Genomic DNA, 23,140 nt, shown 5'->3' with positions numbered 1-23,140 from the left:
ATAATATTAGTTTTGAAAGTTGAAAAAAAAAAAAAAAGCAGACTGTACTATCTGTGCTAGGGAAGGAACTGCTGGCCAGGGCAACTCTGGGTCACATGGCTGATCCAGGAGGCAGTGATGGGGGTTCGGGGGCTCAGGCCCTTCTCTGGAGAAGGGTAAGTCCTCCCAGAGCCTCAGCTGCACCCCATCCTGGCCTCACACACCCCTGTGGGCAGGAATAGCTGTTATTCAAACTCCATTAAAAACTCACATCCTTTGAGTCAGTGATGCTATCCAACCATCATCTACTGCCCCTTCTCCTTTTGCCCTCAATCTGTCCTTGCACCAGGGTCGTTAAAAATTCCACTTTTTAAAAACAGCTGTTGTCTTGTGTCTGAACTCCTTCCTGAAGGACCCAACGCCGACAAACTAACACAGTGCCTGGCGCACGGGAGGGGGTCAACAAGTGCTTTTGGAAGAAAACTGTTCTTCTTGAAGTCTCCTGGCCCAATTACCAACTCCTCTCTCGCCTTTGTGAAGCAAGACTGCGAAGACCAGCAGACCCTCTGTGATGCAACTCTCACAGAACTGGACCCCACTTCTTTGCTAAGTAACAACTTGAGACTCACACAGGTCTCCCCGATCTTCTGGCAAACGCTTTAGGACAAAGGTCTGAGAAGTCTGCGGAGACACTGGGTCAAATCGGGCGTGCTGGACCTGGTCAGAGGAAGGTCTGGCTGCTTCTCCTTCTGCTCCTGGGTGCTGCTGTCCCCGTCCTCCCCAGCCTCCCCCGGCAATCAGCGCCTCTCCCACCCTCACGCTCCCCGCAGCTGCCCCCTGCCACTTTCCCTGACCTGTCTTGGAGGAGCTGCCTCCTCCCTGGGTTTGTGGTCTGGCCTCTCCCCTCTCCCCACCTGGATCCAGTGTCTGTCTTTCCCCTACTTGCTCTCCCCCACCCAGTGCTTCTCAGCCTTTCTCCCCGTCAGCACCCCCGAGGAGCCTTTTTAGATGCCCCCCCCCCCCCCCACCAACTGCCCCTTTCCTCTCATGCAATCTTACCAAAGACGCCTATGGGACCAGTGGTTTGTTCTGTGGCTGCGTGGAGGACCACAAGCCATTGTGATGGCTGAGACCTCTTGTCCTCTAAGAACAGGTTTTTACCCTCAAAGGGGCACTGTCACCCCAGCTGAAAACGTGTGCCTTCACGCAGCTCAGCCAGGCCCCAAAGAGTTTTCCTGCGTGGCTGCTGCCCAGTCTCTGCCCCGCCCTGCTGCCCGGCTTCTCACAGGTCCACGTGGCGCGTGCCTCTCAACCAAATCAGGTGCTGCTTTGCTGACCCTGCAGTCAAGAGTTCCTGCTTGTCCCAGCTCTGAAAGCATGTCTCCTCCTGGTGGGGCACGTGTGTGTGGGGTGTACATGAATGTATGGTTTACATCTCTGGTTGGTGTATGACCATTGTTCAAATATTGAAATTTGCTCACTTCAAACATTTTTAATAGGCTCCCCCCCGCACCCTGCAGCTCCAGATTCTCACCAACCAGAAAGAAAACAAATCAGAAAAACATGGCAACAGCTGCAGTTCTATTACACGAAGTGGCAGCCACCACCAACCTTCACAGGCTGATATTTCTTAATTACAGAAGGAGAAAAAGCTTAGAGCACTGAGGGAGGCTGACTGCATGCACATCTCGCTTCCGTGGGAACTGCACTCTGCTGAAGGAATGACTTTACTTTTTGGCACAAGGAGGTGTGGGCTCCTTTTGGGTTAGAAAAACTGCAACGCACTGCAGAGCCCAAGAAACCATGAACGAGACGAAAAGTCAACCCTCAACATGGAAGAAAATAACTGCAAATGAAGCAGCTGACACAGGATTCATCTCCAAAATACATAAGCAGCTCAGTATCAGAAAAACAAAACGGCAGCTTCGCAAAGGGCTGGAGAGGGCGACGCTTGCACAAGCCTCTTGCTGATGTCCACGTTCTGGGCTCGACAACTCTGTTCTGAGCACCGGCCTTGCAGCGGGCACTGTGAGGTGGTGAGCAACAGGAAGCTCCAGGACAGCCACCACCAGACTGAGCCTGACGGACGAGACAGCTGCTAAACACGCAACCATACAAATCAGTGGCAAGTCGCTTACTGTACCGGCCACAGGGAGACATGAGACTCTCTCTGAAGGTCGGGGGTCTGGGGTCAGAGCCGGCTGAATGAACCGAGACTGGGAGTGTGCTCCCCACTGAAGGAATGGAATGTGCAAAAGTCCTGAGGCAAGAAGGAGCTTGGTGTGTGCAAGAAGTCTCATGGGACCAGACCCAGAAAGCATGAGAGGCAGCAGTGATGCAAAATGCAGCTGAGACAAATACGCTGGGCCCAGCCACGCAGGACTTCATGGGGCACATAAAGGATTAGGTCTTTGTCTTGAAAGTGACAGAATGGGAAATTTCTGTGCTTTCAGCAGAGGAATGACATGATCATCTCACATTCTGCTAAGACCACTCTGCCACTGTAGGAGGTCAGTTCAGTTCAGTTCAGTCGCTCAGTCGTGTCAGACTCTTTGCAACCCCATGAACCGCAGCACGCCAGGCCTCCCTGTCCATCACCAACTCCCGGAGTCCACCCAAACCCATGTCCATCGAGTTGGTGATGCCATCCAACCATCTCATCCTCTGTCGTCCCCTTCTCCTCCTGCCCTCAATCTTTCCCAGCATCAGGGTCTTTTCAAATGAGTCAGCTCTTCATATCAGGTGGCCGAAGTATTGGAGTTTCAGCTTCAACATCAGTCCCTCCAATGAACACCCAGGACTGATCTCCTTTAGGATGGACTGGTTGGATCTCCTTGCACTCCAAGGGACTCTCAAGAGTCTTCTTCAACACCTCAGTTCAAAAGCATCAATTCTTTGGCGCTCAGCTTTCTTCACAGTCCAACTCTCACATCCATACATGACTACTGGAAAAACCATAGTCTTGACTAGACGGACCTTTGTTGGCAAAGTGATGTCTCTGTTTTTTAATATGCTATCTAGGTTGGTCATAACTTTCCTTCCAAGGTGGATATAAAAGACTAGTTAGACATCTACAAGCGGGGCGCCCCCATTTGCCTACCAGCGTAGGAGACATGAGTTCGATCCCTGATTCAGGAAGATGGAAGACCCCACGTGCTGTGGAGCGCCCAGGCCTGTGTGCCACAGCTGCTGACCTTGTGCTTTGGAGCCCGGGAACTGCAGCTACTGAGCCCCTGAGCCTCAACTACCAAAGCCCATGTGCCCTAGAACCTGTGCTCCACAGCAAGAGGAGCCATTGCGATGAGAAACCCACGCCCCACAACTAGAGGGCAGCCCTGCTCGCTGCAGCCAGAGAAAGCCCGAGTGACAGAGACTCAGCTCAGCCAGTAAACAGATAAATAGTTATATATATATATAAAATATTTATTACTATATATTATGTGCGACCCCATGTACTATACAGTTCATGGAACTCTCCAAGCCAGAATACTGGAGTGGATAGCCTTTCCCCTCTTCAGGGGATCTTCCCAACCCAGGGATCGCACCCAGGTCTCCCGCACTGCGGGTGGATTCTCTACCAGCTGAGTCACAAGGGAAGCCATATGATACGTCTATGGTGGCTTACCCGCAGGTGGGGGCAGACAGGGAACACAGAGAGAGCTGAGGAACAGCAGGGAGGTAAGAATGAACAGGGCCTCGTGATGGACCGAACGTGGGAGATGAGAGCTAGGTGCAGCTGCTTAACTAACTCTGTATTTTTTCCAGAAAACAAAATAGATATGCTAGTTCCTTGTTAATCAGGTTTAGCTCTCTAAAAAGGAAAGGCATTTCACAAATAGGGCACCTAATCATTATCTTACGCATCTCGCGAGTCTGTTTTGATTACTGCATTACTCTACCTGATTCAATTCAAAGTCAGAAAAATCCACATAAAATGAGGCGGCTTGAGAATTGTTTTTAATGAATAGTTGACATGAATTATGATGATCATCAGAATCTTTATCCAAAGTCTACTGAAAAATGCAAACATTTTCTGTTCGGTTTGTACCTGTTAGGTAGGAATAGTTACATTTAACTGTGACTGAGGAAGGTTTCTCAGGGGTCTGCATCTCATCGTGGCATCAGTAATGCCTTCTGAACTGTGTTATTTAAGTCAGTCATATGGAGTTCTATGGGCTTCCCTGATGGCTCAGCGGTGAAGAATCCGCCTGTAAAGCAAGAGACGCAGGAGACGTGGGTTCGATCCCTGGGTTGGGAAGATGCCCTGGAGGAGGAAATGGCAACCCGCTCTAGAATTCTTGCCTGGAGAATCTCATGGACAGAGGAGCCTGGAGAGCTACAGTCCAAAGGGTTGCACAGAGTCAGACACGACAGAGGGACCTGACTGACTGAGCATGGATGGAGCTCTGTAAGTATAAACACATGAGACCCTTCTTTTTGCATCTGACACCCTAAGACTAATTTTAAGTCTCCTTGGCTTTTTACTTCTCCCTCCATGTGTTAAAAATGCAAAGATGACACAGTTCCAGGATGATCAGCCATGTGTTACCCTTTGAAAATTGGCAGTCAAGACCCTTAAAAAAAAGGTCCAGCTTAATAAAAAGTCACCACAATTTCAATTACATTTTGTTTTCTCACACTTGGAGCTTCCATTACTTGTAACATTAAAAAAATGAGATCAGTATGATTCAGTCCTTTGCTCACTAAGCATGCAGTAGGCATCGCTACACGCTGGGCCCTGTAGAAACCTAGGAACCTCGAGGGCCCAGGGGAGGCAGCCGGTCAGTGGTGGCTGGAGGTCAGTGTGGGGAGCGCCACGGGGGCAGGGGGGCTGGCGAGGAGATGGTGCTGCACAGCCAGCAGAGGGCACGGGGCGTCCTGGGGGACAGCACGGTGGGTGCCCCACGGCTGTGAAGGTACAGGAAGGAGGTGTCGGGAGGGCAGGCGAAGGTGCGCCATGCTGGGGAGGCTTCGGCTCACACTGAAGGCACGGGGCAGCCAGTGGGGAAGGTGCTGAGCAGGACAGCTCCGGACCCAGGTGTGCTTTCCACACTCACCACACCCAGAGCACACGTGTGGGGGCCTCAGGGGGAGGGCTGGAGAGGGGACGATGTGGGGACCAGGGGCCGGAGCGAGGGAAGGTGTGGACGAGGGAAGCGATGAGGACTCGTGGGAAGAAAGAGGGAAGAGGCCAAGGTGGAGGGGGTGGGGGCCACTGATCAGACCGAGGCAGGGGCCGGGGCTGGGAGAAGGGAGTGGCTTCAGTTCAGTTCCGGGACCTGTGGGTCTTTCTGGAGAGAGGAGGGGCTCAGGAGCCCAGGGGGAATCTGGACACGGGAGGAGGGGTGTGGACTGGAGATAAGAGACGGGGGTGGGGGTGAGCAGCGCAGAGATGGGTGGAACCCGAACTGCACGGTGACTGAGCGTTGGGGTCTGGAGGAGAAAAGCAGCAGGCAGAGGAGCATCCAGGTTGTAGGGCCGACAGAAGCAGTGGGACTTGGAAGAGCTGGAAGGGTGAAGGGGGGAGGGGTGACGGGGGAGAGGAGGGGTGACTTGCAGGGGCTCAAGGGAAGGGGGAAGAGCAGAGGAAGGAAGCAGATTAAGGGCAGGAACCCATTTACATTTAGTCCTGGGGGGGCGGCTACTGCTAATCTAGATGGGATACCGTGGGGGGGCGGGTGTGCAGAAAAGGTTTCCCTCCCCCTTCCCCACAAGCCTCCCACAAGGACGGGTGGTGTCCACTGGTCTGTGAAGATTTTTGGTCATGAAGCACAATATGCAGCAAAAAAGGGATGGGAGGGCAAACAAGATTTTTAAATGAATTCCCTGATCATTCACATTTATCACAAGGTCTCACTCATCCCTGGTGTTTGATTTTATGAGCCTCAACTGTACCAACCAAGAAGGAGAGAAAACACAGACTCCCCGAGTCCCACCCACTCCCAGGCTCACACGAGTGACTGCTCCTGGCTCAAGCATATGTAACAATAATCCTGGTATCTATGTGATCACCTTGTCGCTGGATAGTTTTTGCCCCCACCTCTCTGTCAGAAATTCCTTCATATCCAGCGGCATCAGCTTCTTTTTTCTAAGACTGTGAACCCAAGAGGGCAGGGACCTGATTTCCTCTCCTCACTTATAAAACTGAGCCCAGCATTGTGACGAGAAAAGAGAATGTGAATGCACTTCTGGGGCAGTGGAGGACAGTTCAGTAATCTCTGATGCAATAAAGAACAAAGCAACATCATTTTTCATAGACAACCCTTAAAATGGGCTCCACCATCTCATGAACTTGGTCAAGGCCATGAGATCTGGTCTGGGAGATGGAACTCTCTCTGGGCTTTTGTGAAAGGACAGGAGCCAGGGCTAGATAACACCTTGAGAAGGCCCTCCCTGCCCACCTGCCCACCCCCCCCAACCATGTTATCACAGGGGACAAACGAATCAGAGATAACACATCCCTACACAACTTCAGGGTGATGATGAGAATTCCAAGCAGGCAATTTTTATCTTTGAAATTAATTTTTACAGTTAACACAGCCTGAGCTATGGTTTTTTCAGTAGTGCTGTACGGATATGACAGTTGGACCATAAAGAAGGCTGAGCACTGAAGAATTGGTGCTTTTGAACTGCAGTGTTGGAGAAGACTCTTGAGAGTCCTGGACTGCAAGGAGATCCAATCAGTCAATCCTAAATGAAATCAGTCCTGAATGTTCATTGGAAGGACTGATGCTGAAGCTGAAACTCCAATACTTTGGCCACCTGACGTGAAGAACTGACTCATCTGAAAAGACCCTGATGCTGGGAAAGACTGAAGGCAGGAGGAGAAGGGGATGAGAGGACAAGATGGTTGGATGGCATCACCGACTCAATGGACATGAGTTTGAGCACGCTTTGGGAGATGGCGAAGGACAGGGAGGCCTGGTGTGCTGCAGTCCATGGGGCTGCAGAGAGTCAGACAAAAACTTAACTGAACCACAAGGACAGTACAGGTGCCAAGCAAGGTCAGAAAACCCTGAGCCTGCTCAGCCCTCAAAGAGAAATTTCATCACGACAAGGGAACTATTAAAGCAGAGGGAAAAAATCAAGGTCCCCCAGACATCACCTACTCTTGGTCACATATTTACATCACTAAGTAAACACTGACACTATACCTATATTTTAAAACCACGGAACCAACATTCACATTCAAATCTACTTTAGATGAGAAGTAGGTACTACTTCATGGCCCAGAGGCCTTAGAATTTCTCTAACTTTGCAGGAAGAGAAATTCTTTGGCTTCCCTGGTGGTTCTGACAGTAAAGCATCTGCCTGCAATGCGGGACACCTGGGTTCAATCCCGGGGTCGGGAAGATCCCCTGGAGAAGGAAATGGCAACCCACTCCAGTATTCTTGCCTGGGAAATCCCATGGACAGAGCCTGGTAGGCTACAGTCCATGGGGTCGCAAAGAGTTGGACACGACTGAGCAACTTCTCTTTTGCAGGAAGAGAGGCAGCTGTAATTGGGATTAGCTTCCTGGCATGACAATAAGGTGCTGGTGATACAATGAGATGATAATGAACACCTAAAGCTCCTGGCGGTTGTTTTTAATTGTCCAGCAAAGTTGTGGTACAGCCTGTGCAGAAGCAAAGACTCTGAAAGTCAAGGGTGAGTGCGGGTGGCCACCTACAACACATACCTGCCCAAAGTTCTCTTCATCAATGCAGAACATAAGGTCCAGTTCAGTTGGGTCATTTTCTAGGATCCATTTCAAAGAGTTGTAATATTCGCTATCCTATAAAAGTGACACAAAAATTAAAATATTTTTTTCAAAACGCTCCTTTGACTTCTTTAAATGATTCTGTCCTCCCAGTGTAATTCCATTTAGAATCTCAAGAAATGCATTAGTTACTAACATCATGTTTGCAGCCCCACCCCACCCTACTCTCCCCTGCTGAGGTTTGTGGTTGGATCCTGTCCTCTGTGAAAACGAAGTGGCCCGCTCTGCAAGGCAGTCAGGAAATCACACAACCGAGCCTGTAGAGCTCAGTACACTCCCCGTGTCTAAAGAGCGACAATATCAGAGGAAAGTAGGAGGGACTGAGAGAGTCCTAATTAGACACCCGTGGTTTCAAGCTGTGCCCCTTCCTGGGCTTTTATCACTCTCTGCAAGTCACTGGGAACAAAACTCAGAACACGGGCCCCAGAGCCTGGGCTCCAAGAAGGAAAAAGAATGTGGGTGCCTACTATCCCCATGGGGGATAAAACCAATTTAGACTTGAAGAGAAGCCTCTCACTCCCAGCTTCCTCGCTGCACAGTAACAAAGCGTACAGCGTAAGCTAGAGGTGAGAGCTGAAGAGAAGCTTGACATGGGCACGGCGGTACGCAGAGCTCCGGGCCCACAGGAAAACCAGCTGAGTGGCCCCGTGTGCACGCTGGCCTTGGCCCTCCTGCCACACCCAGAGGCTGTGTCATGAGCCACACGCTCACGGCTCACGGACCCAACTCCACAACACCAGCAGTCAACGTGGCGGCAAGGCTGAGGGAAGGAAGGCGCTTCCTGGCGGCCCCAGGGAAACACTCCCTCTGGTTCCCACTCCCGTGGAGGTGAGCGGTGGGGTCGCAGGTAAATTAAAAGAAAAACAGAAGCAAAGGATACTGGGAAAAGAGCATCGGATTTTGCTTTTACAGAAAATCCTTTCAACTTTGAAAGGGTCAGCCTAGATTAAAAATGAGCAAGTTAAATGCAACATGAAAACCCAAATCAAAAGTCAGCAATTACTGTTTACTTTTTCATTCTTCTCCTACACTGCAGCCCTTCTTCCCTGTCTAGGGTGACATCAAATATCTTTCCCTTATCTACTGTTTGGCCTGGTCCCCTGCCATTGTTTTAGGTTGGAAAACAAAGAGATGGCAGACAAACCTGTAACCTGTTCAGTATTAGCGATTTCAATGGAAAACACGGGCAATGATGAGGTTTCTAGATGACCCTTGGATTTAACTTGGTCAATCTAGTCCTGGGTAAGCAGAGATAACTGAGCTGTGGGTGTGTCTACCACAAATACCGTGACTCTAGCAAATGTGAACAATGACTTGCTTATTTAAAAAGTTATGGAGATCAGTTAACCTCTTAAACAACTAAATGTTCCCTGCTGCTCATACTGAACGAGGGTGCCTATAAAAATCGCTATGATTACCCCACGGTCTCAGCTCCCTTTCTATAAAGCACAAGCGGCTTGTGATGTCCACCAGAGTAACTCGTATTTACTCACCACAGATTCCATGTCGTTCAGAGTTATCTGCTTTCCCAGCATCATTTTATAAAACGGTCGAATGAAGAAACCTAAAGTGTGGGGAAAACTGGGTTAGTTTCAAATCTTTGACGATGCTGTGCACCAGAGCAAGAACTAAAAACTAACCCGCTTTCATGTGCCTGAGGGGCCAGGAGAGACAGCGAGGCCCCTCTGTAGTCAGACACGGGCCTGGTGTGCACAGGGGTGCGGAGCGGATGGGGAAGCAGGGAACCCTAACCCTAACCCTAACACGAACAGGGGCGGCCCGGCGGAGTGCGGAGGCCAGAAAGGCTGCTGCGAGACGACCGAGCAGCTTCAAGCAGAGGCGGGGACCTGCAGCACAAACGGGGCGAGAAAGGCATGCCCGGCGGGGGCAAGGCGGGGGCGCGCCCGGCCGGCAGGTGGGGAGAGGAGGCGGGGTGAGAAGGGAGCGCGCGAGGCCGTGAGGAGCCTGTGCGGTCTCCCGGGGGTGAGCGGGCGCTGGGTGGGGTGACGGCAGTGAGGACCCCCCGCAGCCGTGCCCGGCCGGCCTGCACCACACACCTCTCCACAGGACGTGGGAACCTCGGCCCCCTCCACCTTCAGTCCCCGTCCTCAGCCCGCCCTCGGTCTCCCCAGGCACCCACCCCCGGCAGCAGCTCCTGCTCCCTCCAGCTCAGTGGGGCCCTAAGATGAGGCTCAAAGCTCTCCGGTGTCTGGGGAGGGAAGAAGGTGAGGCCAGAGACGGGGCTAGGGGGCTGACACCAACATGCTGCGTGTCTGCTCCGTCCGAGGGTATCACGGCCTTAAGAAGCACCTTTGTTATGGGCAAAGCATTAAAAAAAGAATCTACTGATTTACAGAGAACCAGTGAAGCTCTTCTGCTTAAACTCTATGATGTGAATAAGACACCTCATGAAAGAACACAGAGAACAGTGTCCTATTTTTATTAATTCAACACTTTTTAAATAACTTACCATCTAGAAGTTTCCCGTGAAACACTGCCAGTCCAGCAACTCTTCCAATAAAAGTGAAATAGGACAAATGATCTTCATTACAGAGGCCTGAATTGGGATTGATCTGAAGTGTGTAGTTGTCCCTTTTGGGGAGGAAGAGAGAAAAAAGAAATGCAATCAAATCAATCAGTCCTAAAGGAAATCAACCCTGAATAGTCACTGGAAGGACTGATACTCCAATACTTTGGCTACCTGATGCAAAGAGCCAACTGAATGGAAAAGACTCTGATGATGGGAAAGACTGAAGCCAAAAGGAGAAGTGGGTGACAGATGAAACAGTTAAGATAGCATCACTGACTCAATGGACATGAATTTGTCCGGGAGACAGTGCAGGACAGGGGGGGCTGGCATGCTGCAGTCCATGGGACTGCAAGGAGTTGGACACGACTTAGCGACTGAACAACAACAAAAGAAATGCAAGCGTTTGAATTTTGTTTCCGCCTGTCAACAGGCTTTCACAGTGTACCTGTAACATCCTGTACCTGACAGATAAGGAGTAAAAGCTAGAGAACAGAGTTTGTTTAGCGTAGCCTCTCTCCATGACCAAGGACGGAGATCTGCTAGAGCTGCTGAACATGCCCTGTTAAGTTAAACCATAAGGAACTGTGGATATCTGGCTGTGCTGATTGACAGAAACGTCAGTTTCATACGGTTCGGCCAAGTACCTCTGGAAGGTGAGAAACACCACAGACCACAGGGGCTGGACGCAGACTCCCAGCCACATGAGGGTCTATGTAAGAGGGTTAATTCCTTCCAGAGGCTTCCGGTTTGGGGGTTAAGGTTTTTCCTTGGGGCCCAACCCCTGACCCGTCTGGCCAGCACTCCGCCCTGAACGGCCCCTGGTGGTGACACAGGCTGCCCCGACGGCGGGAGCCTTAGAGTGCGGACGTGCACTGGTTTGCCGTCTGGTCTCACAATCACGAGCATCAGTGCTTTTCACAGGCTCTGCAGCCGGACTCCTCTGGGCGCCACGCTGGGATGTGGGTGAGGTGTGGATGTGGTCTCTGATCCTCTCCATTTTCATGGCTTGTGTCAGTTTTACAAAATGGGAAACTCTTGGCCAGACCACTGAGGCTGCCCTCTCCAAAGAGCCCTCAGGAGACCGGCACCAGGGGGAAGGCACGGCAGAAGTCTTGGCCCCAGAGAGCGCGGACTGCTTCTCAAGGTCAACGACTCTCCTACTGAGGGACTGGGCCCAGCCTGAGGCTTTGGGGAAGCCGCAGCCTGGAGGGGGAAACGGTGGCCTTCTAAGCAACCATGGCTTGATTCCCGAGAAAGCCACTGACTGCCTCAGCCTTCATGCCCGGCAGTGATGAAATCCTAAGGCAAGGGGAAGGCTGGGCCTTGCCTTGCAGGCCCAGGACAGTCCTCTGATCCTAAGGGACGGGTCCTCAATTTCCCTTTAAGCAGTATAATGTCAGAAACTATTCCTATTAACAACGACCTTCTGAATTCTGACAGTGACAAATTCCCCTGAATTAACATAACAAATGAAAAGTGCTCTGTTCCTTACCATAAGTACCCAACACGTTTTCAATTTCAATTACATGAACCCAAGAGACAAGAGAAGAATTATTTTTAGGTGTTCACAGTGCACTGTATTTCACCACGTGGAGTCAGAGTCTGTTCTAGGAGGGAGGCGGGAGGGAGGGGCTGAGGTCAGCAGTGTTCCTTCACCTCCAGTGAGCGAGCTGCTTGCCCTCTCACTGTGCGCTCTGTTGCTCGGTCACGTCCGACTCTAAAGCTCCATGGACCGTAGCCCGCCAGGCTCCTCTGTCCATGGGATTCTCCAGGCAAGAATACTGGAGTGTGTTGCCATGCCCTCCTCCAGAGGATCCTCCCAACCCAGGTCTCCCGCATTGCAGACAGATTCTTTACCATCTGAGCCACCAGGGAAGGCCAAGAATACTTGAGTGGGCAGCCTATTCCATCTCCAGGGGATCTTCCCAACCCAGGAATGGAACCAGGGTCTCCTGCATTGCAGGCAGATCCTTTACTAGCTGAACTACCAGAAAAGCCCACTCTCTCATCAAGTTTAAATTCATGAGAAATAAACCTGTCTCCGTGGGGGGACACATTCTGAATGCACTCCAGACACTTACGTTGCCGAGTACTCGAAGAGGCCGTAGTAAGGGTTGAACATCTCCTTGGACAGTAGGAAGAACCACTCTCTGGCCACGCCCCCGTAGTCCAGACCTTTCTCTGATTCAAACTCAATCCACAGCCTCGCTTTCAGGACATCTGGTCTTTTCACAGACATGATTCTCCGATAGGACTCTTCAAATATATTATTTCTGTGAAGTTTCATTTCAAACCTATTTGGAATATCAGCCTAAAAAATTAAAGAAAAAAACAAATAAAACCGACACAGTCAGAGAGTAAAAATACACCTGACTTCCTAACAGAAAAACAGCAAAGAGCAGAAATGATGGAAGCCTTCGAATAATCAGGGATGAATGGTTCCAATTGGGACTCTGCTCTTTCTAGATTTTTCTTCACAGACAGAAAGCCTCGCTACATCAGGAGGAGACACACAGCATCCATGAGCAGCTGTCAGACTGAGTCAGCAACACGTGCTGTGGAAGAAACTATGCTGACTAAAGACAAATCGTCCTGTCCTGCTTTTATGAGCAACTGTGGGGCCCTTATCCACCCGCTGGCAACTGAAACACGGTCAGCTCTCTATATTGTTTCAGTCCAAGAAAGGGACTTCGGTCCAGATGATTAAAACCCATAGACTACCCCCACCTAGCCAGGCTGGGATGACTCTGAGCCCTGGTAGGGGCTCCAGCTGCAGGCGTGGGTCCATGATGCTTAGAAGCTAATTCTATTGCCAGGGTTGGGGTGGGCAGACCTTGATGATCAGGCCAAAGGCCACAGCTATTTGACGATAAATGTGAAAATTAAAAGGCACTTGACTGAAGATGAGAATAACTGCTTCCTGGCAAACAGGCCCAGGGTCGGCTCTCTTATGACAATGGATTTGCAGAGTCAGTGTCCAGGCAGAAGGTACCGCAGAGGGCAAGTGCTACAGAGAGAGACAGGGTGGGCCCCTCAGTCATCACTTATCCTCAGAAGAAATGCAGGCGACTCACAAAGAAACATGGGAATGCCAGGGGTTCAAATCTGAGTCATTCTAAGATGGAGTTGCCAGGAGCTCCGCGATTCAGGGTGATGGAAAAGAGAACAGAACCTGCAGTGGGAGCTCCCTGAGGCGGAGGCTGGGTCCCAGGCATCTCTGTGTCCCCGGTGCATCATCCACAGCAGAGGCAGGGGTGGAGTGGGCTGGGGGCGTGGAGTGGGCTGGGGGCGTGGAGTGGGCTGGGGAGTGGAGTGGGCTGGGGGGGTGGGCAGGAAGCGCAGGCAGACGGGGAGATCTGAGAGGGCTGGGGGGGTGAAGTGGGCTGGGGAGCGGAGTGGGCTGGGGGGGCGGGCAGGAAGCGCAGGCAGACGGGGAGATCTGAGAGGGCTGGGGGCGTGGAGTGGGCTGGGGGGGCGGGCAGGAAGCGCAGGCAGATGGGGAGATCTGAGTGGGCTGGGGGCGTGGAGTGGGCTGGGGGCGTGGAGTGGGCTGGGGGGGTGGGCAGGAAGCGCAGGCAGACGGGGAGATCTGAGAGGGCTGGGGAGGTGAAGTGGGCTGGGGAGCGGAGTGGGCTGGGGGGGCGGGCAGGAAGTGCAGGCAGACGGGGAGATCTGAGTGGGCTGGGGGCGTGGAGTGGGCTGGGGAGCGGAGTGGGCTGGGGGCGTGGAGTGGGCTGGGGGGGTGGGCAGGAAGCGCAGGCAGATGGGGAGATCTGAGAGGGCTGGGGAGGTGAAGTGGGCTGGGGGGACGGGCAGGAAGCACAGGCAGACGGGGAGATCTGAGCTGTGGGAAACACACCCCTTTTCCCAGTGAGCAGAAGCCAATCAACAGTGACCAGTGTGAAAACACCCCAGAGAGAGTGAAGGCACAACTGAGGAAAATCCTCACCAGACAGGTGAGACCACAGTGAAATGGAAGACCCAGTGTTAAGGATCTGGGGAGATATGTCAGTAGGAAATGTAATATTGTAATTTAAAACACTGCCTGCAAAAAGCCTTACAAGGTCTCTTGGTTTTGCCAGAATCTTAATGGCTTTCCCAGTGAGAATTTTTACTCTGAAAATGACATTTGGTCTTAATATGCCAAATATTATAAATTATATTTATGTTTTGCATATCAAAATTAAAACTATACTTTGGAATTTAAATGGACACACTTGAACATTTTTATAATTAGGACTGAGGTTTTATTAAATAGGGTAACCTAAGCAATTGCATAGGCTTCTCCAATTTTTTTCCCTTGGTCCTGAATTATTTTATATCTCATGAAATCATTTCCATCTTTTTATGTATTACATGAGAAATTATCTTCAGGTGATATAATATGTTTTGGGTTGGCCAAAGGTTTTTCCGCAAGATGATATGGAAACACCCAAAGGAACTTTTTGGCCGACACAATAATACTAAGTTAATATTGACTTACCATTTCTGTTAAAAAGAAAATTCAGATTGAAGATCCAGGTGGATTAAAGTGCAGTGAAAAAAGGAAAGTAGCATTTTCGATACAGACATAAAAGTAAGAAACAAGTTCTCACTGAAGTAATTTTGGTAACTTAACAAATGACTAAGGCAGCATTTTTGGAAGACATGTACTCACAGGTTTCTTTAATTTCTTCCTAAAGTAGTCATATTTCTGCTTAAATTCTCTGGAGTAAGGAACAGCCTGGAAGACAAATGTATAAATATAGACAATATGAACAATACAGTTGAAATTTTATGTACATGAAGCCAACATTCAGAAAATTTCATGAATCATGAACCTTAAAATTGTCACTCTCCATATAACCATTGAAATTTACATAATGTCTACACACCATATGGGAAGTTTTAGAAATGATTAAGATTATTCAGCACTGAATGAGGCTTTCACCCCTGAAAACAATACGGATGTTCAAGAAATCACTTAGAGATATTATACATAAATAGACTTTCCATGTGACTTTTGTCTGAATATGCATCAAGGTGCATTGTAATCTTTTTATTGATTGTAGTTTAGATAAGTTATTGGCTATCATATATTTTAACACACAACTCCAAATGAGCTGCACTGTCATTCAGAAAAGACTAACTGAGCTTTAACAATCTTTGGGAGAAAAAGTTAACAGCAGAAAGGCAAGTGAACTGATTCTCTTGTCAAGGAATGAAAAACTGAGCAGACAGCACGCTGGAAACATCCTCATTTTAGGAGCTGATTATTCAGTGGTCGTGGGCAAGGATTTCTTTAAATCTGGAAGGCTGTGTCTAAGGAGCAGAGGGATGATCCCTCAGGAGTGAGCTCAGTAACTGAGCTAACATTATTCATAAGCTCTGGGATCTCTTCAGGTAAAGCAGTAACATTTTTATACCGTCATTCAAATAAATATTCCTTACTTGTTATGCTGTCAGGTAGCTTACAGTATCTGAGAGCCCTGACTTCAAGCTGTTGAAAAGGCTTACAATTCTTTTTCTGAAGCAGAAAGGACTGGCTTTTGCACACACCCAGACAAAACTGTGACAGCCTTACACTCAGAACAACTCATTGCTTTCTGGAGCATAGTGTGAGTCTGGGCAAGAATACGTCTGCTGGTATCATTTTGGGCTGCACTAATGAAATATACTAATCTTTTGCAAAGGGTTTCCAGACTCCAAACCTTATGCTTCAGCCACACTTATTCCTGACCAGAAAGAGAGGAAATGAAGAGCAAGAGTTTCTTCCCTTCATACTGCTTTAAGACATGATCACACAGATAGTAACTAGGCCAAAACAAAAACAAGTAACTGCTGTCACAGAAAACAGTGATCATGTCAGTATCCTGCTTTGTAATTCAAGAGCAAAAGACATTACATTTATGTGTCTTAAGAGCATTCTGAAGACAACTGGCTGTCAAGGGGGAGAGGCAGAGAGACGGACTAGAGGTTGGGGTTGGGAGATGCAAACTGTTACACTTAGAAACGATAAACAACAAGGTCCTACTGTATAGCACGATATCCTGGTATAAATCATACATAGTTTAATATATATGTAACTATATATACATAGTTGTACATACACTCAGTATGTGTATAACTGCGAAAGTGCTGTATGGTGGAGATTGGCACAATACTGCAGATTGACTATACTTCAATTAAAAAAAAGACCATCTATACTACCTATGGTTTGTTCTTCGTTTTTAGTTTTTAAGCCAGTCTTTGTTTGCTTCTCCACTGAACATTAGACATGACTATATATCATATTTATTTTGGACAGTCTGATGAAATAATGTATGAATTCCGCTTCCAGAAAAGGTAGAGGTTTTATCACCATCTGGACAACCACCAGCACAAGGAAATGGATACAATGGTCTGAACTAAGCCAATAAAGACATTATCATGCTTTTTGCTCTACAGCTTTTTTAGAAGCTACTGTGAGCAACGGGCAATAAAAACTAAATGAATACAATAACTAAATGCAAGGCAGGAAAATGATAGAATTCGTCTTACAGGAGATGGTTGGGGAAGGCAGCACAGGAAAGAGAAACCTGAGCAGAAATGAGAGTGACAGGACAGAACAAGCCACGACAGGAACAGTGAGATCCCAACGAAAGCAAAGTGTCAAAAAGGAAAGGTGTTTGTCTGAGGTTCTCGGGTATGATTAACTGTGATAGAAGACAATTAAGCTGGAAAAAAAGAAAGATTTCCTTTTATGGTTTCACGCCAGCTTCAGAAGCCCAGATTTGTAGGACAGATTCCCTGCCAGCTAGCTCTGTCACATAACCTCTCTAATCTCGAATTCTTGCACAGCGAAGTGGAAGGACTCAACTAGACAAATTGTAAGGCTCTTCCATTTCCCCAAATGTCATTCCCAGCAATTATTTTTTGTTTCCTCATCTGAAAACACTGGAAAAAGGCTTGAACATTCATCACTGTGTATGCAAGTCTGATAGTCTTAAATGACAAGTTTCCCAAGGAATGTATTTCAAAGCGTTGCCCTCAGCCCATGGTACCTCCGCCCCTGTCTGGCTTATAATCTGCGAGCTGCTGACTAGCTGTGGGTGGAAATCAGTGCTGAGATATTTCTAGCCTTTCTCCTTCTGAGGAGATGATGCATGAAAGCTAAGAAATCTTCCTCCTTCTCTAATACTCGTATTTTCTCTCTAGGGGTCGTTCTTACAATGGCTTTTTATATCCTTCTTCTAAAAGGATTCCAACAACGTACCAGGATAAAGACATCCATTCACTGCAGCCTCTGAAGAGAATTACGTTTCTTGTATTGGACAGGCCAAACTATTTATTCTCTTGTGAAAATCTGGCATCTTATTTTCTTATACACAACATAACTTTTAAATAAGGGTATTTAAAAAATGAATGTATCTGTTGATTAAAGCTGCCCTCTATTAAATAAGCTTTCTTTTTTGAAGAAAATGAAAACCTGACACTGTCTAAGTGGGTTCTAAGCATCTGCATGCCATCCTTGTCCACTGCTGACATTGGGGCTCCTGGCAGAGAAGGGCCCGGGCCTGACAGAGAAGTCAGTGGGGCCAGGAGAGCTGAGGCTCCAGTCTGGATTCTGACCCAGACTTTAACTTTTAGCAACACAAGTAGCTTCTGAGAAACTGGGAATCACAACTTCTTCCCTACCATCCCTGACCTGACTGCTGTGAGTTTCAAAGCAGTTGGTTACATAAAGTTCTTGAGTAAGTACAAAGCGTTACACAAGCATGAGACAGTGTTCTTAAGAGAAGCAGGTATGCACAGCACTTCACGTTTCCAGGGCCTTTAGTGGTGATGCCTGTCATACCAAGAGCACACTGAATCACAGTAATGTCACAGAAGGGTCTCCTCTCTGCCAGTATGCAGCATTTTTAAAACTTGGGAAAAAGAATCTCTAGGTACCAGATATGCAGAAAGACTCAAAATTAGAAAACTGGGGTTTGGACCCAGACTTGGTGCTTGGGCTTGAGTTTTTAATCCTCACGTGGGGACATGGAACATGGCCTACAGTCTGTATGACCCAGAACACGGTTCCCTGCACAAGACCCTCGTCTGAGAAGCAGACAAGAAAATTCCACCCACAGGCCTGGGGAAGTTGCAAGGAAGCGTACCTTCTGTCCAGGATCATAACTGGGAGAAAAATAATAAACAAACCCAGACCTCTAATAAACTCAAGACTCCATGTCTGTACACCAGAGTGAGTATCAGGCCCATAGTTATAGTAACTAAGGGTGCGTAAACATAAACTAAACAGTTAACAGGAAATACAGTTCAGGACATATGAAGGACCTATAAGATAAAAAAAAAAAAGACGAGTACACACACACTTAAAAATCAAAAAATTATACACTGAACTAGACAATCACCTACCCCTGAGGAGAGTCTACAGACATGACAAGTGAGAGATTTAAAACCACTAAGACCAGAGATGAGAATAAATATAAAAGAGGCTATGAACTAAGTATTCTAAGAATGAGTTAAAAGCTGCATGATTTAAAAGTATGGGTAGAAAAATAAATGAAAGAACAGGACAGAATAACAGTAACTAAAAGGGCCGAGCAAATTTAAAAAGATCAAGCAGAACTTTCAGCAATTAAACCCAGTCACTGAAATGTTGACACAATGCACTGATACAGAGTAGATGATAAAAAGCTTCAAAGGTAATTCACTGGGAGAGCTGAGCCCGCAACATGGCAATAAGACAGACAGAAGATGGACAAGCTCAGAAATAAGACAGAATATGAAACTGAATCAAATACCTAATATGAGCTGCTGATACAGATAATAAAAATGGAAAGTACAATATGCAAAGGAATAACTGTGGGGAACTTTCCCAGATAAAGGAAAGATGCAATCCCCAAAAGGAAGAATCACGATGAACCCAAAGTAGAATGCATAAAAAGAAACCTACACTTATATTCATGATAATAAAATTGTACAATGTTAAAGACAGGGAAAAATTAAAAATCACTGGAGATTTCCTCATCAAAAAAATGACAATTAGACTGACAACAAACTTATTATGGAGGCTGGAAGAGAGGAAAAAAAAAAAACAACAACTCCAAAGTACTGAAGGAAAGTAACTGTTGACCAAGGATTCTATAGTCAGCTAAACTATCATTTGACAGACAGGCAGGTAAGCCCCTTCTCTCTCACACACACGCTCACTGAGATTGCTGGCAGAGCAGAGGTTCTCACACTTGGGTGTGCATCAGAATCCTTGCAGGGGTGTGTTAAAATACAGACTGCAGGGCCCACAGCAAAGTTGCTGATTTTCAGTAGGTCTGGTTTAGGACCTCAAAATGTGCATTTCTAATAAGTTTCTGAATGGTTCTGACGCTGTTGATCTATAGGCAACAGTTTTAGAGTCATGAAGTAGAGGTTAAACTTCATTAAGGAGAAAACTTAACCTGGGAAAAAGTAAATGCAAGAACCAAGGGTAGACAAAGAAATTTGATTATATGTAAGTAAATTAAACAAGCATTGACAGCTTTAAAAAAAAAGAAAATGTTAACAATTATCTGGCAAGTTTTTGGCGCTTCCCTGGTAGCTCAGCCGGTAATCTGCCTGCAATGCGGGAGACCTGGGTTTGATCCCTGGGCTGGGAAGATACCCTGGAGAAGGGTACAGCTACCCACTCCAGTATTCTGGCGTGGAGAATTCCATGGACTGTATAGTCCATGGGGTCGCAGAGTCAGACATGACTGAGTGACTTTCACTTTCACTTTCATTTGGCAAGTTTAAAGATAAAGTAGTTTTAAAATTCCCTCGAACAATGGAAAGTGGGACTGGGAAGAACAGCATTAAAATTTTTTATTTTATTTTATATTAAGGTATAGCTGATTAACAAAGCTTTGATAGCTCCAGGTGAATAGCACGGGGACTCAGCCATACATATACAAGTATCTGTTCCCCCCAAACTCTCCTCCCTTCCAGTCTGCCACAAAACATTGAGCAGAGGTCCCTGTGCTATATAGTAGGTCCGAGCTGGTTATCCATTTTAAACACTGCAGTGTGTATATGTCCCTAACTCTATCTTCCCCTGGGCAACCATTAGTTTTTTCTCTAAGTCTGGGAGTCTGTTTTTGTTTTGTAAGTAAGTTCATTTGCATCATTTCTTTTTAGAAGAACAGCGCTAAAGTTCCCCAAAGTTGTACATTATCCAGGAAGAGAGAGAGAGAGGGTGATTAATTTTGACATTAAGTCAAGTATGTTGGTTAAAAGTTTTAAAGTGAGCACTGAAAGAACAGAAAGAGAAAATACAACTTCCAAGCAAGTATAGAAAGAGAAAATAAAGACTATCAGTCCAACAGAAAGTAAGAAGAGACAGAAAAGATATATTAAGCAAATACTAGTGAAGCAGAGTGAACACAGTGACTGACAAAGCCACAATCATCATGAGAGATTCTGACCCAACTGACTCAATTACACTTGAAAAGCCAGGGAAAGTCATGATGGAAATGTATACTTTGAACACCACAGACTCGATCTAACAGGCATATAAAGAACTCTATACCCAGTAAAGACAGAATATACATTCTTTTCAGATACAAAAAGAACAGTAACAAAAAATGGTCAAGCCTCCAAAGAAGTTTCAGATATCTAATAATATTCCACGGACAATATTCTCTGACAATAATTAGTAAGAAAGAGGTAAAAACCCTCCCAAACTCTTAGAAACTAAAAAGTTTATTCTAAATAATTTATAAGCTAAGGACAGAAAGAAATCATTGTGGAAATTCCCCCAAATTTAGAACTGAATTAAAACAAAAATCACTTATCTACACTAAGGTGATGATACCTAAATACACATGCTCTCACTGACAGAGATACCACTACCTATAATAAAAGAGGAAACAAGTCTCTTTTATTAGAAAATAAAGAAACAAAGATCTTTCCTCACAGCAAATCTATCTGGATTTATGATGCTAAATAATTTCCAGTAGTAATGAATAAGAACTAACAATGTTGCATGAAGACAGATGATCATAATTGACAGATATTTCAAAAGGTTTCAGAATTAAGTCAAAAGTCCTCTGCTGCTTGAAAAACAGCATCGTTTCTTGAATTTACCTTGCTTCTCACGATGGAGAAGGGAAAATACTACTCTGACTTATTGTGACTGTGAATATACCAAAAGGAGCCCACGGCAGTGAGGCAGGTGTTTTTAAGCTACATGGAGAGAACCTGATGTCTGTTTTGACACAGGTGTTATTAGGTATTTTGCATTAACCAGCAGCAAAGCAGCTGAACAAATCCAACAAGTAGCTAAAGGGACGTCAGGCATCAACGTGCATTTGCCCTGTATTATCGTCTAAGTTTTCAAATGGACATAGAATTCAAAACGTGATTTGAACTGAATCAGATTAAAGTCACAAAATTAGTATTAAAAAGATTTTTTTGATGTGGACCATTTTAAAAGTCTTTATTGAATTTGTTGTATGTTTTGGTTGTTTGGTCTCGAAGCCATGTGGGATCTCAGCTCCCCGACCAGGGACTGAACCTGCGCTCCCCACACTGGAAGGCAAAGTCTTAAACAATGGGTCACCAGTGAAGTCCCCAAAACTGGTATCTGAAATACACCTATTGGTCTCTTGGCTCAGCACTCAGTGTAACAAACTTTACTTCCTTTAACTCCTCTAGTTTTTAAAAGATTCCCCAATTTGTAATCTTCTGCTGACTCCAGCACAGTTCTACAAAAAGAGAGTCTCTCCTTACACTTACATAACCACTGACAAAAGACTGCTGCATTCCCTGTAATCATTGTGGCCTATTCCAGACTCCACCCAGGGGTCTGAAACCAGGTACTTCTTAACTCTACCAGCTCTGGAGTTCAGCTACAATCTCACCCAAACCTTTGCAGATTTTTAGAGCCGGAAGAGGTTCAGAATCCAATTTAAATTTATTAGCATGCATATACTACCCGTGGCCTCAGGAAATGTCAAAACTCTATAAATCCAGGACAAGGTTTTGCTTCATATAAAAAGGAAGGGAGAACATTTTGATTGCTGTATTTTAATCTACCCTCTTATAAAATACGAAAGAGAAAGCTTAGTTTTGTTACCACTAGTAAATCATGTTCTCTTCCTTTATATTGAAAACCCTGTGAAAAGGCAAATGCAGCAATCAATGTCTCACTCAGAAATACCAGGGAGGAGAAGATGGGAGTGATGCAAATACAGCAATCAATGTCTCACTCAGAAATACCAGGGAGGAGAAGATGGGAGTGATGTTAAATTTCTCAAGGACACCAGTCAGGCCCTTGGTATCAAGGTAGGCTGGAATATACAAGAAATATGTGCTTAGATGCAACCAAAATAGTATACTGAAGAGTTAGAACTTTAGAATACTGACCGGACCAGTAATAGCTGGGTTCTGCAGTCTTGGGTCTTCCCACTGAGTAATTTTGCTATCTGAAAATATTAAAAATAAATAAAAAAGCTTATTAGTTCAAATCTATTTAATGTTAAAAATGTTTTAGAAAGAGTTATTTCTGGATTTTCCAAAAGTTGCTCAGTTTCCCATCCTGACCCCCAAAGATAAATAGCTTAGTATTTCAGGGTTAGAACAGAATAATAGGCACCTCTGACACTGTCTAGTTAAAAACAATCAATCAAAAATGCACAACTAAAGTAAAACCGTTTATTCACACTTCCTGGCAAATAATCTGCTGGAATTTCAGTTATAAACCCCTGTTCCTTCAAGGATTTATAACTTGATCTTGATTTTCATTTAATTTTTAAAAAGGCATGAAAAAGTCTTAGTACCCCCAAAGCTAACATGGAGACGTGATTCTTCTCTCATTTCAAATACTATTCCCTTTATTTATGGTGCTGCAAACTGCTTTTGATGAGAAGTCCTA

The 23,140-nt window shown here is 46.5% G+C and overlaps 1 protein-coding gene across 14 annotated transcripts in view; it reads right to left on the bottom strand.

Moving 5' to 3' along the window:
• The window catches only part of NEDD4L (NEDD4 like E3 ubiquitin protein ligase), a 365,506-nt gene that overhangs the window by 20,125 nt on the left and 322,241 nt on the right, over positions 1-23,140 (bottom strand). For all 14 annotated transcript variants that reach the window (XM_043889411.1, XM_043889412.1, XM_043889410.1 and 11 more), the window contains 6 exons: positions 22,633-22,691; positions 14,927-14,992; positions 12,351-12,580; positions 10,210-10,331; positions 9,233-9,303; positions 7,659-7,754 (listed from right to left, as the gene is read on the bottom strand). In XM_043889411.1, coding sequence (XP_043745346.1) covers positions 7,659-7,754; positions 9,233-9,303; positions 10,210-10,331; positions 12,351-12,580; positions 14,927-14,992; positions 22,633-22,691 — 644 coding nt within the window. The remainder of the gene's footprint in view (positions 1-7,658; positions 7,755-9,232; positions 9,304-10,209; positions 10,332-12,350; positions 12,581-14,926; positions 14,993-22,632; positions 22,692-23,140) is intronic.

The sequence above is a fragment of the Cervus elaphus genome, chromosome 27 (genome assembly GCF_910594005.1).
Source record: "Cervus elaphus chromosome 27, mCerEla1.1, whole genome shotgun sequence".
Classification (NCBI taxonomy): domain Eukaryota; kingdom Metazoa; phylum Chordata; class Mammalia; order Artiodactyla; family Cervidae; genus Cervus; species Cervus elaphus.
The sequence above is the reverse complement of the archived record's forward strand: the minus strand, read 5'-3'. Positions and strand labels throughout refer to the sequence as shown.